A 13,226-nucleotide genomic window follows, 5' to 3' on the forward strand; every position below is an offset into this window, starting at 1 on the left:
GCTCGCTAGCGCAGCCAGCGCCTGTCAGTCCTCTTCAGAGATCTAGAGAGGTGGGCTTTTCACCTCCTCCCTCAGTTACCTGCTTGAGCTTTTTGTACTCCTGATAGGTTCTTTGCAGCCCAACAAAGGTCATAATAGACCGAGTTAGTGTGGGAGTTTTTCTAGTGGTAGAGCACCATTTCCACCATTAGGGGTCACCATCGTCCCCAAACTACAGATGAGACAGGAGCTCTTCAGGCTGGGCATTTTTAAGGCAGTGGAGCAGAAGGCATTAATTGTAGGCAGGTATTATCTGCTGAGACTAAGGGAAGGGTTGACTGGAGGAAGGAAATGGGGAGAGGTTCACAGAACCTGCCCACTCTCTGGACCTTTCTCTTTTAGGACATACTTCCACTCTATGGCAACAGCAGCCAGAGATCATCAGAAGGTGAGTCCACAGCAGCCCTTCTTCTCTGGCATATTTCTAGTCCCAGTTCCTCATCTCCCCTCCCCGTGGGGCAGATTCAGGGGAAAAAATAGATCGCCCCTGTCCTCTGGGAAGTAGACCGCTGAGAGAAAGCAGTACCCGTGCACGGGGAGCTTGGATGCGTCCTACCCAGTAGAGGGGAGGGTGGAAGCAACACCACTGGAGGGCAGTGGACCTGCACCAGGGGCACTGGAAGGGCGATGGGCCGGACGACAGCTCGCCTCGCGGCACCTGGTTCGCGGGAGCTTGGGTGCTGCTGGAAGTGGAAGGGAGCTGAAAGTGGTTCAGGGCTGAGTACAAGACAGACTCGTGAGCTAGAGCTATGGAGTCTTATTTCAGGAGGTGACACAGCCTGGGCACAGGTGTTAGGGGTAAGAGAAAGCCCGGTGTAGACGGCTGACTCGAGGGGCCACGAGATGCGAGAGCCGAAGGGAAGCTGGGAGCGAGAGGAAGGTGGCAGCTCCGCCTTCCTACCCCATGTTCAGGCTCCCAGAAGAAGTAAAGGTTCTTCTTTCCCCCAGCCCACAGCTCCCTCCTTACTGTGTAAACTGTTCTCTTCTCAGGCCAGCTCTCTGTGGATTCCCAGGAGGGGGACAGCGGCTTGGACTCGGGGACAGACCGCTTTCCTTCTATCAGCGAGGTGTGTGGCTGCAGGGCGCGCCCTGCCTAACGCTGTACACTCAGCGTGCCTTCTCTCTAAAGGTTCTGCTGCCCACTGGTCACACCAGGGCCCCTGCCTGTTGTCTGTGCACCTCTCCTGTAGTTCTAGTTCCTAGGATTTTAGTTACTGTTCTAAGTTCCAAAAGAAAGGGTTTCAAATGCATCCTACAGGCAAAGCCATCAAATCTGGCTTCTATTTCATCAGTCAACTCTGTTACATAAAGAGTAGGGTAGAGAGAGATGTCATTAACTGTAGCAAGCCTTTGAGTGTAAGGGAGGAGAGACGTAAATCGTCTAAAACAGCGACTTAACCAAAAACACATTTCTACCTGACCATGAATAACATCATCTACATCGTCTTAGGTTAATAGAATCAGCCCAGCCCAGTCAGAAGTGGCAGTCTCTCTCCCCTTGTCACAGATCTTGTACTTGAATAGCTCATCTTTTCTGGAGCAGACAAAAGAATTTTAGGTTTTGGCCTCAAAGGTTATCATCCAGGTATTCTCGGTTTGCATGTTTAAACTGCAAATAAAAACTTGCAATAAGCATGATAGAAGAAGTAGTAATGATGTTAGCAAAATATTTACTTAGCCAGGTTAATGAAATATGTGAATAAGAAGTTGAAAACATGTTTAAAACCTAATTTTAGCTAATAGTTGGAATTTTATTTCCTTACTTCTTCTGTTTATTTGTGGCAAGATGATGGGTGTCTATGAAAGGATCAGTATATGGGGAAGATAACCAAGAAGGGAGAAGAGGGTCCTCAGTAACTTACAGTTGACCCTAGCCCAAGGGCCCCACATCTGGGAGACAACGTGGCGTAGTGATGAGACTGCCTGGGTCAAGTCTAGGGAATAGCTCTTCGATCTTTATCAAGTCTTAGTTTCTTTGTGTGAAAAGTGGAGGAATGAGGGTATCTACCTCAAAGGGCTACTAGTGTGAGCATCACATGAGGTAATACGTAAGCCCGGGCTTAGTATGAAGCCCGGCCTAGAGTCAGTACTGAATTTGTGCTCGCTGATGAGTTCCGTTGTCACCACCAAATGCACTGAGGCTCTTCTGGACCAGCGTCCTTCTCACAGAACTCTCTGCTCTTCTAGTCTGTGATCAATCGGAACTCAGTACTCTCGGACCCTGGGTTAGACAGTCCCCGAACCTCCCCCGTGATCGTGGCCAGGATGGCCCAGCACCACAGGCGGCAGGGCTCCACCAGCGACCAGGTGAGTGCGCCGGGGCCGCCTTGTGCTTTTCCTTTCCCTTTTCTCAGAGCTGGGTAGCCAGTTCATGACCTGGATAACAGACTAAACCTCTGTTTTGTGGTAGACACTTACCTAGAAAACATGAGAAAGAACATTGTATAAATAGATGCGTGGAAGTAAGGCTGTCTCGGTGCTTTGTGAAGAGTCAGTGAATGCGTCGGCAGGGAAATAGTATCTAAGGAGCAGGTAGCTGGTCTTTTTTTTCATGTCTGTATGCAATAGGAAATATATTTGTTCAGTATTTCTCCAGGACACACAGATTTTCAGTTTTCCCTGTCTTTAGCAAAGTCCTTTTCTTAAACAAACTCTTACTTTCTGGCACCCTAACATAGAAAACAAGCTCAGCTACCCTGGGACCTGCCGGACAAACTCCCCTGCCCTCAGGCACTTCCTGGGAGCCCAAAGTGCTTCGAAACCTGATTTGGAAGCCACTGCTTTCAAGGGTAGAAGTAGGTCCAGGGCAGATTTCAGGGAGAAAGACTGGCTCAGTGCAAAAAGCTTGCAAAGAATATGGGTTGCCTGACGATGGGTGGGCCTCCCGGAGAGCCAGGGAATTGCCTGTCATTGTTCAGGCAGAAGCTGGGTCACTACCTGTTCGGACACTAGGAAGAGATCTCCTAGTTTTGTAAAACATTATTCCTTAAAATCGCTCTGTTACCACCATAGTGTTTTTTTTCCATATCCTCATACCAACTGGATAATGTTACTTAGTATTTTTCTTTAAGCTAGCTCACTTTTTCAAATTTAAATATATTTTGAAAGGAAAGCCAATATCACACACTATTTGATGCTCTAGTTTTACCTGTAGAATAGTCTGGTTACTTTTACTTCTTAGGGAGAGGCAGGGAAATGGATCTAACATGTTAAAATGCCTAGTGCCCCAGCTGCTGCGCTAGATCCTTTAGAGAAAAAAAATCTCATTTACTTCTCACCAGCAGGAAAGGAGGTAGGCATTAGCATCATCATTTGGTAAGCATTCAAGGACTTAGCTTGTAAATGGCAGCATCAGACTGGAACTTAGTTTTCCGGAGCGCCCATGCAGGCCTGTTCCTCTCCTGGCCACTCTCTGGCTCCCTCCCTCTCCCCTCCCGTGGTGGCACCGCTGCGCCACAGATTGCTGAGCGTCCACATCCTGTTCCTAAGGGAGGCTCTCCTTTAGCTAGCTAATATGGGCAGGTGCGGGGTAATTGGTGGGGTCCTTTTTTCCTTATCTGAATGTGTTCCTCTCCTTAAAGATATTTAAACTCCTATTTTGGAGTGATAAGAGCAAATGGAGTCCCAGTTTGTTATTAATAATCCATGTTAGTAAGAGCATAGGGGGAAACTTGTGCTCTCCATACAACTGTCAGCAGCAGGGGATGGAATCAAGGGGAACTCACTTTCTATTTCATAATTCTGCATTGTTCGATTTTTCCATAAGCATATTCTGCTCTTGTAAATTAGAGAACTCTGTATTTGTAAAGACTTTAAAAACCAAATCCTCCCTCTAAACAAGCAAAATCTAGTGCTGTCAGCCTTCACCCAGAGCCCAGGAGAGCCAGAAGTGGTCACCCAATACCCCCTGCAGGTTCTGGACCTTGAGGATTCAGAGGCCAGGGTCTTATGGGAGAGGAAGGTACTCAGGATGTGACTGGTAAATACAGACAGAGCACATCAGGCCTGACTGTGCGACCTTCCATGTGCCAGTCGGTATCTCTGGGCCTCACTTTCTTCCCTTACAGATGAGTGCTACCCTCTGATCTCTGAGACACCTGCCGGGTCTCTCGTGTTCTGTGACTCAGTCGTTCTGGGCATAGAGTCTATAAATATCCAGGAGAATGAAAATGAGGAGCATCAGGGGGGAACAGTTAGGAAAACCCCTTGAGAAAGTGGATGAGGAGGTTATCCTAGGCCTGAGTAAGCTAGATGGGTTCCAGAGCAGAGCCCTTTAGGGAGTCACTGGAAATGAGATAAAAACTGAGTGAAAAACAAAGTTGGTAGAGCAGCGTTGGAAGCTCGAGGAATCTGTAAGAGGAAAGGCTTGTCCAGTGAAGCATCAGCAGAGTTGGTGCCTGTGAAATTGCTTATCATACTTAATATCGATAGCATACCAATTAGGGTTGGGTTTTTATTAAAATTGGAAGAAGAGGGAAAGAAAGAAAAGAAAAGCTAAGAAGTTTGGATTTCAGACAGGTGGTGGGAATCCACCATAGATCCTCGAGCAGGCAAAGGAACTGATGAAAACGATGTTGGAGAAAGATCCGCTCCATCTGCTTTGGCTCAAGGAGGGAGAGATGGGTTGCTCACCGGTGCACCACGCGGCGGTGGGTGCCAGACCTGGAGGCTGCAGTGGGGTGGCTGTTCAGAACAGTAAAGCCCCCAGCCCAGCAGTCCAGTCCAGCAGGAGTCCTGGGTCCTCATTTGGATGGCTGACACTCCCTCCCCAGGTCTTTCGCAAACAGGAAGGGCACTTTCTCTGACTTCCCATCTTTGTGGGCACGTGACCAGGTTGCCCTGCCCCACCCAGAAGCAGTTGACTTCCTGCAAGTGCAAATCATTTTTTCTGTTCTGAGATTTGGGGGTGGGAGTGAGATGCCAGCATTTGCCAGGCCTGTGTGGCTTCCCTTGTCAGAGCTGTGCTGTGACTAGACACACTTCCTTGAGGGGCTCGCATCCCCTGACCTCGAACCTGTCATCACTACTACTTGACTCTCTCCCCCAGGGTGTAGACCAAAGCTCAAAGCCTTTGATTATTGGCCCAGAGGAAGATTATGACCCGGGTTATTTCAACAACGAGGTAACAGCTTCCTGGCTTTCTCCTTTCATCACTTTTGTCATGCCAGCTGCTCTGGACTAGCAGCAGCTGTGAGGGAGGACGGGGCGGGCACAGTCCGTGCTGCTGTGCGCTGCCTCTGTGCCCCCCAGCCGTCGTCCATCTGCCTTCCAGAGCGACGTCATATTCCAGGACCTTGAGAAACTCAAGTCACGGCCGGCTCACCTGGGGGTTTTCCTGCGTTACCTCTTCTCTCAGGCGGACCCCGGCCCACTGGTAAGTCAGAAGTGCCGGTCTTGCTTGAGGGCCTGCTTGTGCCTGGCCGAGAGAGTCTCTGGCCTGTCTCTGCTCTCTAGGTGTCCTAAGTCGATGGGCACTGACAGGCATCCCAAGGACAAAGACAGAGCAGAAGAGAAGATGCCAACTTAGGCGGAAGGGATGCCCCACTGTAGCTGCGTGGACAGCATGGGGAGGAGAGGAAAACTGTCATTCTTGGTCCACTTAGAGAAGGTGCTCTTTCTAGAGACTTTGAATGAAGGCAGCTGCAGATGGCCTGAAAGCTGAGGGAGCAGCTCTTGGGGATATGCAGTGTCCCTCCAAGAAGGCCTGGTGGGGGGGCAAGGCAGTAAAGGTCTTGGATCTTGGAAGGTGCTGACGAGGATTGTGAGGAGCGGAGGGCCTGGTGCCAGGCTTAGAGCCAGCAGCCTTACCAGCTTCTCATTCTGCTCAGCTGCTTAGAAAGGAAGGGAAATGAAGGGGAGAGGTGGAGACTGTGACCTTCAGAGTAAACTTCTTGTGCAAGGCATGGACTCCTGGGGGTCCACTATTAAATGCCAGAATCCACACCCACTTGCTGAGCAGGCATTCCGGGAGCACCTGTGTGCCGTCCCAAGAGCTCATGTCTCAGAGCGCCCCGAGTGCAGACCAGGCACATCAGAAAGCGAGATAAAACAATATATGAACAAGTGCAAGACACAAAATCTCAAGTGAGGAGAGGATGTGGAGTTAAGGAGGGGCTGTGTCGGGAGTGTGGGGGTGCAGCTGGGGATTGCCTGTCAGGTTTCTGGAGCACCCAAAGCCAGGGATGCTCAGCCTCAGCCCCAGGGGCGTGTGGAGCTCTAGAATTCTGTGCTGGGAGCACCGCCCTGTGCACCGGTGGGTGTTCAGCCACGTCATTGGACTGCAGGCCCACTAGATGCCAGTAACGCCTCTCCAGCCGCAGCCATCAAAAATGGCTCCAGGCATGGCCAGTTAGTTATCTCCCCAGGGGGCAAAACCACTCCTGGTCGAGGACCACCACTGTAACCCGCTTTCTCTCTCCTCCTAGCTTTTTTACCTGTGTGCAGAAGTTTATCAGCAGACGAACCCCAAGGAGTCCCGGAGCCTGGGAAAAGACATCTGGAACATTTTCCTAGAGAAAAATGCTGTAAGGCCCTCATGGATCGGATTACATGTTTGTTAAACTCTTGGACCACCCGAGGGTGGAGGAAAGACTAACGAAAATGTTCAGGCCTGATGGAGACAGGTTCTCAGAGAGAAGTCTGGGCAGAGAGCTTGGGGTTCCCGGACTTTGTTCCTAGCTCTGCTCTCTTAGATCGATGTCCTCTGTTCCACACGGAGGAAGGGAGTGTACACATCGCCTCTCTCTGCGGTGTTCGGAGAAGGACAGAGCTTGCACCACGTTCTGATCACACCCCCTGGGTCGGGGCCCTGCTTCCCCCAGCCCTCCCTGCTCTGCACATCCTGGGACAAAGAAGGAGAGGCCCAGAGGCAGCAGGTGATGGAGATCAGTGAGCAGGAGGAGAAGCCAGGTTCCCGAAGCCCAGCCCAAGCGGCTGTTACTGCCCAGGGCAGGGTTTGGAGGGAGGAGACGGGGTATCCAGAGGGGACGAGCAGTCCACTCCACACTGGACATGGCTCCCCAGCGTGTGGCAGGGATCCCACTGGTCCCAGCACCTCTGCCTGCAGAGGGCAGTTCCCATTTTAGACTTTCTAATCTGATCAACTAGTTCCAAAAGGACTGTTCTGGCAGTAAGTACTGGGACTATGACAGGAGATTGGGAAATAATTGTTTCTCCTCTAGATTTTTACGTTTGTCCCCTTAGGTGGGTCTTAAGTAAGGAGGCTGGAGCTGTGGTGGTTCCGCACTGGTTGTTGGGGACCCCCGCCAGCACCCAGTGGGAGCCGGACCCTGCTTGCTTGGTGACATAAGGCTGGTGTTCCCTTGGGGGTGAAGGAGCCAGGAGGCCCACCAGGTAGCCTGATAAGCATGTCTCCCTCGCTACTGAAGTAGCGCCAGTCCACTTTTGAAACATCTCCATCTTATACACCCTGATGTCTTTGACATAAAGTGGAAAAACTGCACGGGCCATCCTCAGAATACAGTCCCGGCTCGCCCTGTTGCCACAGATTCCATTTCTCAAAAACCCCGACCTGGACTTCAGGTATTCAGGTCGGGAGGTGAGAGGAGGGTGCTGTAGACGTAGGGAAAGAGGGGAGAGGGTAGCGTCCAGAGCCCTTCCCGCCCCTGCAGGATGTCTGTCACACCTCCCTGCAGCTGGGGGTCTCACCACTGCCCCCCACTCTGCTGTTTTTTAGCCCCTGAGAGTGAAGGTCCCAGAGATGCTGCAGGCTGAAGTAGGTAAGTTGGCTCATTGGTCAGTTAGTCTTGTCCTGGGCTCCCCAGAGGCTCCAGAACACAGAGGGGACGTGGTCTCTGTCCTTGGGACGCTGTCTCCTGATAGGGGAATGTGGGGCTGGTTCTGCTGGAGCTCCTCATGGTGGCTTAGGGCCAAGCCCAGACAGGACGGGCCCTGCCTGGGGGCTCACCACCCCGGGGAGCTTGTCACAGGAAGGCACTGGCTCGGGAGGCCTGGGCTCCTCCCTCCCGACCTGCCATGGATCCTCTCTGGGCCTCCCTTGGTTCCTTTGTGCAAAGAGGGAATTAGACTCAGGGAGGGATTCCTGAGCCTGATCAAGCGCCAGAATCCCCGGTGAGCTCTGTGCAGACGCCAGGGCCTCCCTCCCTCCCACCTGCAGAGGCGGGACCTCCTGAGGGTTTTCGTTTTATTCCTCTTAAGTTCCTTAACCAATACCAGTGGCAGGCCCAGCGTGAGGACCCAGTTAGCTGGGGTGTTGCTCCCCTCCCTTCTCGCTCTCTAGCCCCGAGTGGAAGAGCTGACGGCAGGCATGTAAAGAGGAAGACTCACAGGCAGCTTCTCAAAGATGGAAGTCTGAACTGCCTTTGGAGAGAGGCGCTGGCAGACCTGGCCTACGGGGAGGAAAGCTTATGGGCACAGGCCAGAGGGTGAACAGAGCTTCCCTAAGAGCAAGTGACAGGGAACAGCCTCTCCCAGGGACTTGGCCTCAGCTGAGTGAAGCTAGATGAGGGCCAGGAGAGACACCCCCTGGGGTCTGGTGGGGAGTGCAGCTTTCGTGTAAAGTGCTTGCCTCTTGCAGCCTGTGCGCCGGCCCTGGGGCAGTAGGAGAATGACAGGCTTGAATTCGGTGTCAGGGGGCAGGGTCTGAACACACCTGGTGAGGGGGGCTTTAGTCGTGTTCTACCTAGTGGTGTGTAGAACATCCAGTTTTGTCCTCCCTCGAGACGGGTGTCAGGACCCAGTCCTGCGTTTAGGAGCGACCTGGCAGGCACGGCCCGCGCTTCCCGCGGCTCATGGGAAAGCAGGAAGCCGGCGTCCGCTCCTGGGGCCACAGGGATGCCCAGCAGACACCACCTCCTCCCCAACACCCACCCCCATTTCTGTCTTGGGCTCCCACCACAGACCTGCGCCTGCGGGCGGGTGAGGATATCCGCGGTGTTCTCGGTGACACTCAGGAGGCGGCCCTGCCGGAGATCCAGGAGCAGATCCACGACTACAGGTGCCCCAGCCCCGCCCTTTGCTTCCCCCTCACCACCACACCTTCTGGGTATTTGCCAAGTACTCGAGTACTCGTGCACATTTACTTTTTTTCTCTGTGTCTCTGGCTTAGAACAAAGCGCACTCTGGGGCTGGGCAGCCTGTATGGGGAGAATGACCTGCTGGACCTGGATGGGGACCCCCTCCGAGAGCGCCAAGTGGCCGAGAAGCAGCTGGCTGCCCTAGGTGACATTCTGTGAGTCTCCGGTTCCACTCGCACACCTCAAGCACACTCAGCAGGCGGGGTGTTCCCTGGGGCTCTTCCCTGCTCTCTGCCCTGCTCTGCTGCTTGCCCGAGGCTCCTTTCCCTGGAAGGTGGGGCGATTCCCGCCCCCCTGCTGCCTCTCAGGCTGCGGCTGCCTGGACGTGAGGGCAGCTGCAGAGCCTGGGACCCTGACAGTGACTTGGTGCTCCAGGCAAGCCGCAGGCCCCGGGGTCGCGCTGAGCTTTCTGCTTCCTTCTCTCACCCTCTTCCTGCCTCCTCCCTTCCCACCTCTTAAGACGCATCCGACCTGGGCGTGGCAGCCACGCCGTGAGTCCGTGTGGGCGCAGCTCCTTCAGCGGCAGACGGAACTGGCTTAGGGGAAAGCCAACCATTTTTAACTAGTTGCATCAGGAGACTGACCTGACTAAACTTACTGATGAGCCTCTGGCACCACGGCCGTGGTTGCCCCTTTCCAGCCCCACCTTCTGAAGTGTCGCAGGAGCTGCGATGACCGTGTGGGGACACTTCCAGGCTCAGAGGTGGATTTTCACCCAGGGCTGCGCCTCTACTCAGTGGTCATATGACCCAGTTAAGCCGTTTCATCTATCTTGGTGTCAACTATCAAGTGGCAAAAGTTGGACGAGATGATGTCCATAGCCGCCTCTAACACCGATATTTCGATTCAGCGAATATTTGTGGAGCCCTACTGTGTGCGGAGTACTATTCTAGGTTCCTGGGATACATTAGTAAACAAAAAAACAGTTCTTGTGGAACTTAAGTTACAGTGGGAGGAGAAAACAATATATGATAAATAAGTAAATGCTGCAGTATGTTAGAAAGAATAAGTGCCAGGGTGGGGGTTAGGAAATAGAGCTGGCTGAGGGGGTCAGGAACACCGGGGTTGGCAGTTTTGAATAGGATGGTCAGGGTGGGCCTCATCCAGAACCTTGAGCAAGTGAGGAAAGTGGGAGAGCTATCCCTGCAGACATCTGGGAAGAGCTTCCCAGGCAGGACAAGCAGCCAGAGCAAAGTGGGGATGTGCTTGACACACTTGAGCAACAGCAGGAGGCCAGTGACCAGAGCAGACTGAGAAAATGCTCAAGTCAGAAGGGTTATAGGGGGGCGGTACACTAAGCTTGTGGACAGTGTAAGGACGCGGGGCTTTGCTCTCGGGGTGGGGAGCATGCGGGGCTGTGAGGGACTCAGTTGTGGGTGGAGGGTGGGGAGCAAGGGAGGGTTCCAGACAGCGGTGAGCGAAGGAGTTCCCGGGATAGGGGCTTGGAACAGAGCAGGGGCAACGGAGGCGGGCAGAGAGGTCGGTTCTAGGCATATTCTGACAGCAAAGCAAACAGGAATATTTCCTTAAGATGAAGTATGGGGCGTGAGAGAAAGAGGAAAGTGGAATACTCCACAGTGTTCACCTAAACTCCTAAAGGGACTCAGGTGCCATTGATTGTGAGGGACGACCATGTGTGGGGCAGTTCTGTGGTAGAAAATTTGGGGCTCAGTTTTGGACCTGTTCCATCTGAGAACTTTTTTAGACCTTAAGCTGGAGGTCTGAGTAGGGCCACTGCACATCTGAATCTGGGGCTTCACAGAGGAGGGGCTTATTCTTTGAAAACAGCCTTCTGACCTTCAAGCCCTGAATCTTCGTGGGCCTTCGTGTCCTAGTAGTCACGTGGCAGTAATCACCGTGACCACTCCAGAGACGGAGGCAAAACCTAACCGCCTATTCTGAGATTGTAGACACAGAATTATATGGGATGGTTATTGACATCATAGACACCCCGCTTACAGTGGCTTCTCCTGAAAGCAGTGAAGCTTTGGGCTCATTAAATGAAGGTATAATACCTACTCATGGCTTAATTTGAGAATTAGATGTGTAAATACAACGGTGCCTGGCCTGTAGTGAGCGCTCACATGTCAGCTGCTGCTCCAACCACTCACCTCCCTTGAATAGGTTTCTCTGAGTCAGACCTCAAAGCGCTACCTCTGCTCTCACCTTCCTGCCTCTCAGGTCGGTTGTCAGCCAACCTAATGAGTTTGGGGGCGCAAGGCCGAGCCTCTGCCTCCATAGCAACTTAAACTGGGACAGATACCAAGCAGGAGGCTGTACTTGCCATACACCCCTTCCTTTTAGCTGGACAGACCCTGTCGTCAGCCTCATTGTAACTGTGCTGAGTCCCTCAAGGGCATGAGAACTCTCTCCTCCCGAGCCCCAAGCCGGCTGCAGAGCTGGGACCGAGAGCCTAGGCTGACCTCCCATCACACTTTCCAGCAGCCCCCCTTCATCCAGGAGGGAACTGGCCCCCGCGCAGCGTCTGCACAGGCGGACGAGCCTCCGCCTTTGCAGCCTGTGTCATCTGCTCTTTCTTCTGTTCCAGGTCCAAATACGAAGAAGACAGAAGGTGAGTCAGTCTGGGGTTTCAAGGAGGAAAGGAGCCGGCTTGAGCTGCGGTGCTTTCCGTCTTCACCAGTCACAGGGGAGTCCCTAGCACTGGGGGAGCGCGGGCTGTCCCAGTCATGTTCCCAGGGGCCTGGGTACCCATAACACCACGTGTCATGAGTCCAGGCCCCTGGCTCGCCACCTGGGACGGGGGGTCTGCTGCTCAATGGGAAAACACCAAGCTGCTGTCACTCCCAGGGTTCCCACACCTGGCTGCCTCTTCACCCATATTAGCCATGACTCCCCACTTCTTTCTCTTAATCACCTAAGGACAAAGTGGTGAGAGAACCATCCTGCATCAGCAGCAGCCACGGGGAAAGAACAGGAGCACAACACATGCCCTCTCTTGGCACATATTAGTTCTTTTGCAGCCTGTCTGTGTATCCTTTGTTTCTCAGCACCAGTGTCAGCATGAGTACGCGGTCCTTGGGCATGCACACCCTTAATAAGGGAGAGAAGACAAGGTTAGAAGCTTGTCTAAGAGAGAAAAGCCGGGGCTGAAGCATTTGCTGCAGCGAATCCACAAAGTGGGTAGTCCGTCTGCCGAATTGAGAGCCAAGTACCTTCTTAAACACAGAGCTCTGGGCAGTTTCATTTGTGGTGCTTGGAAGCTACTTGACAGCTCAATTTCACCTCCTTCTCTCTTTGTCCTTGGGGGTGGAAGTGACAAAGACAGTATACCTCGGCAGAGGCAGGTGGCATCTCTCCCCTTGCCTGCCCCTCACCCCCACAGATGCCTGGGGCATTAGCTGGGGACTCAGCTGGTCCTCCAGGCCTACCCATGAGTTGTCTGCTTATATTTAGGGAACTGACAGGTCTTTCCACTGACCTCTGTCCCCTCATCAGGAAGAGTCCTGCTTAGGGAAAGAATAATTTCTCCTGGGACTCATGCCAGCCAGAACTTGTAGCCAGCTTCTGCCTGCTGTCCCATTGAGTATGTCAGGCCCCTCTGAATACCCTGAGCCCCTAATTATCTCTCTGTCCCCCCACTGGGCGGTGGAGAGAAGATGGTTTGGAGCAGGGCTCTGGCCCTCCCCGCCGCCAGCAGGGGCGACCAGCGCTTTCTGAGCCCCCATGCCCGGTCCCTCTCTGCAGTGCCCCCATGGACTTTGCCCTCAATACCTACATGAGCCACGCTGGGATCCGTCTGCGAGAGGCACGGCCTTCCAACACAGCTGAGAAGGCCCCGTCTGCTCCTGACAAGGATAAGTGGCTACCCTTCTTCCCGAAGACCAAGAAGGTGACCGCGCTCCCCTAGAAAGTATCTCTGCCCTGAGGCAGACTAGGAAGGCTACTCTGCAGTTGCCTAGTTCACCCCACTGCCTTTGGGTGTGAGGTCACCTGGACTCCCCAGACCAGAGCAGCTCTCTCCCTCCCTGCAGACCCAGGCCAGAAGCCTATGGGCCAGTTTAGGTACAATCATGAGGCTGCTTTCCAGTTATTTGTTGGGGGCCAGTCTTGGGGCAGTGGCAGAGAGTGGCAGAGTGATTAGCAGCCAAGTGTGGGTATTGGACCTTCCCC

At 53.3% G+C, this 13,226-nt stretch overlaps 1 protein-coding gene across 6 annotated transcripts in view; it reads left to right on the top strand.

Annotated features, from left to right (window-relative positions):
* The window catches only part of ARHGEF11 (Rho guanine nucleotide exchange factor 11), a 97,461-nt gene that overhangs the window by 66,030 nt on the left and 18,205 nt on the right, over window positions 1-13,226 (top strand). For all 6 annotated transcript variants that reach the window (XM_036922598.2, XM_036922593.2, XM_036922596.2 and 3 more), the window contains 11 exons: window positions 382-427; window positions 1,030-1,106; window positions 2,227-2,346; window positions 5,087-5,161; window positions 5,312-5,413; window positions 6,465-6,563; window positions 7,736-7,778; window positions 8,920-9,016; window positions 9,128-9,250; window positions 11,644-11,667; window positions 12,801-12,945. In XM_036922598.2, the coding sequence (XP_036778493.2) occupies window positions 382-427; window positions 1,030-1,106; window positions 2,227-2,346; window positions 5,087-5,161; window positions 5,312-5,413; window positions 6,465-6,563; window positions 7,736-7,778; window positions 8,920-9,016; window positions 9,128-9,250; window positions 11,644-11,667; window positions 12,801-12,945 (951 nt within the window). The remainder of the gene's footprint in view (window positions 1-381; window positions 428-1,029; window positions 1,107-2,226; window positions 2,347-5,086; window positions 5,162-5,311; window positions 5,414-6,464; window positions 6,564-7,735; window positions 7,779-8,919; window positions 9,017-9,127; window positions 9,251-11,643; window positions 11,668-12,800; window positions 12,946-13,226) is intronic.

The sequence above is a fragment of the Manis pentadactyla genome, chromosome 19 (genome assembly GCF_030020395.1).
Source record: "Manis pentadactyla isolate mManPen7 chromosome 19, mManPen7.hap1, whole genome shotgun sequence".
NCBI classification, from domain to species: Eukaryota; Metazoa; Chordata; class Mammalia; order Pholidota; family Manidae; genus Manis; species Manis pentadactyla.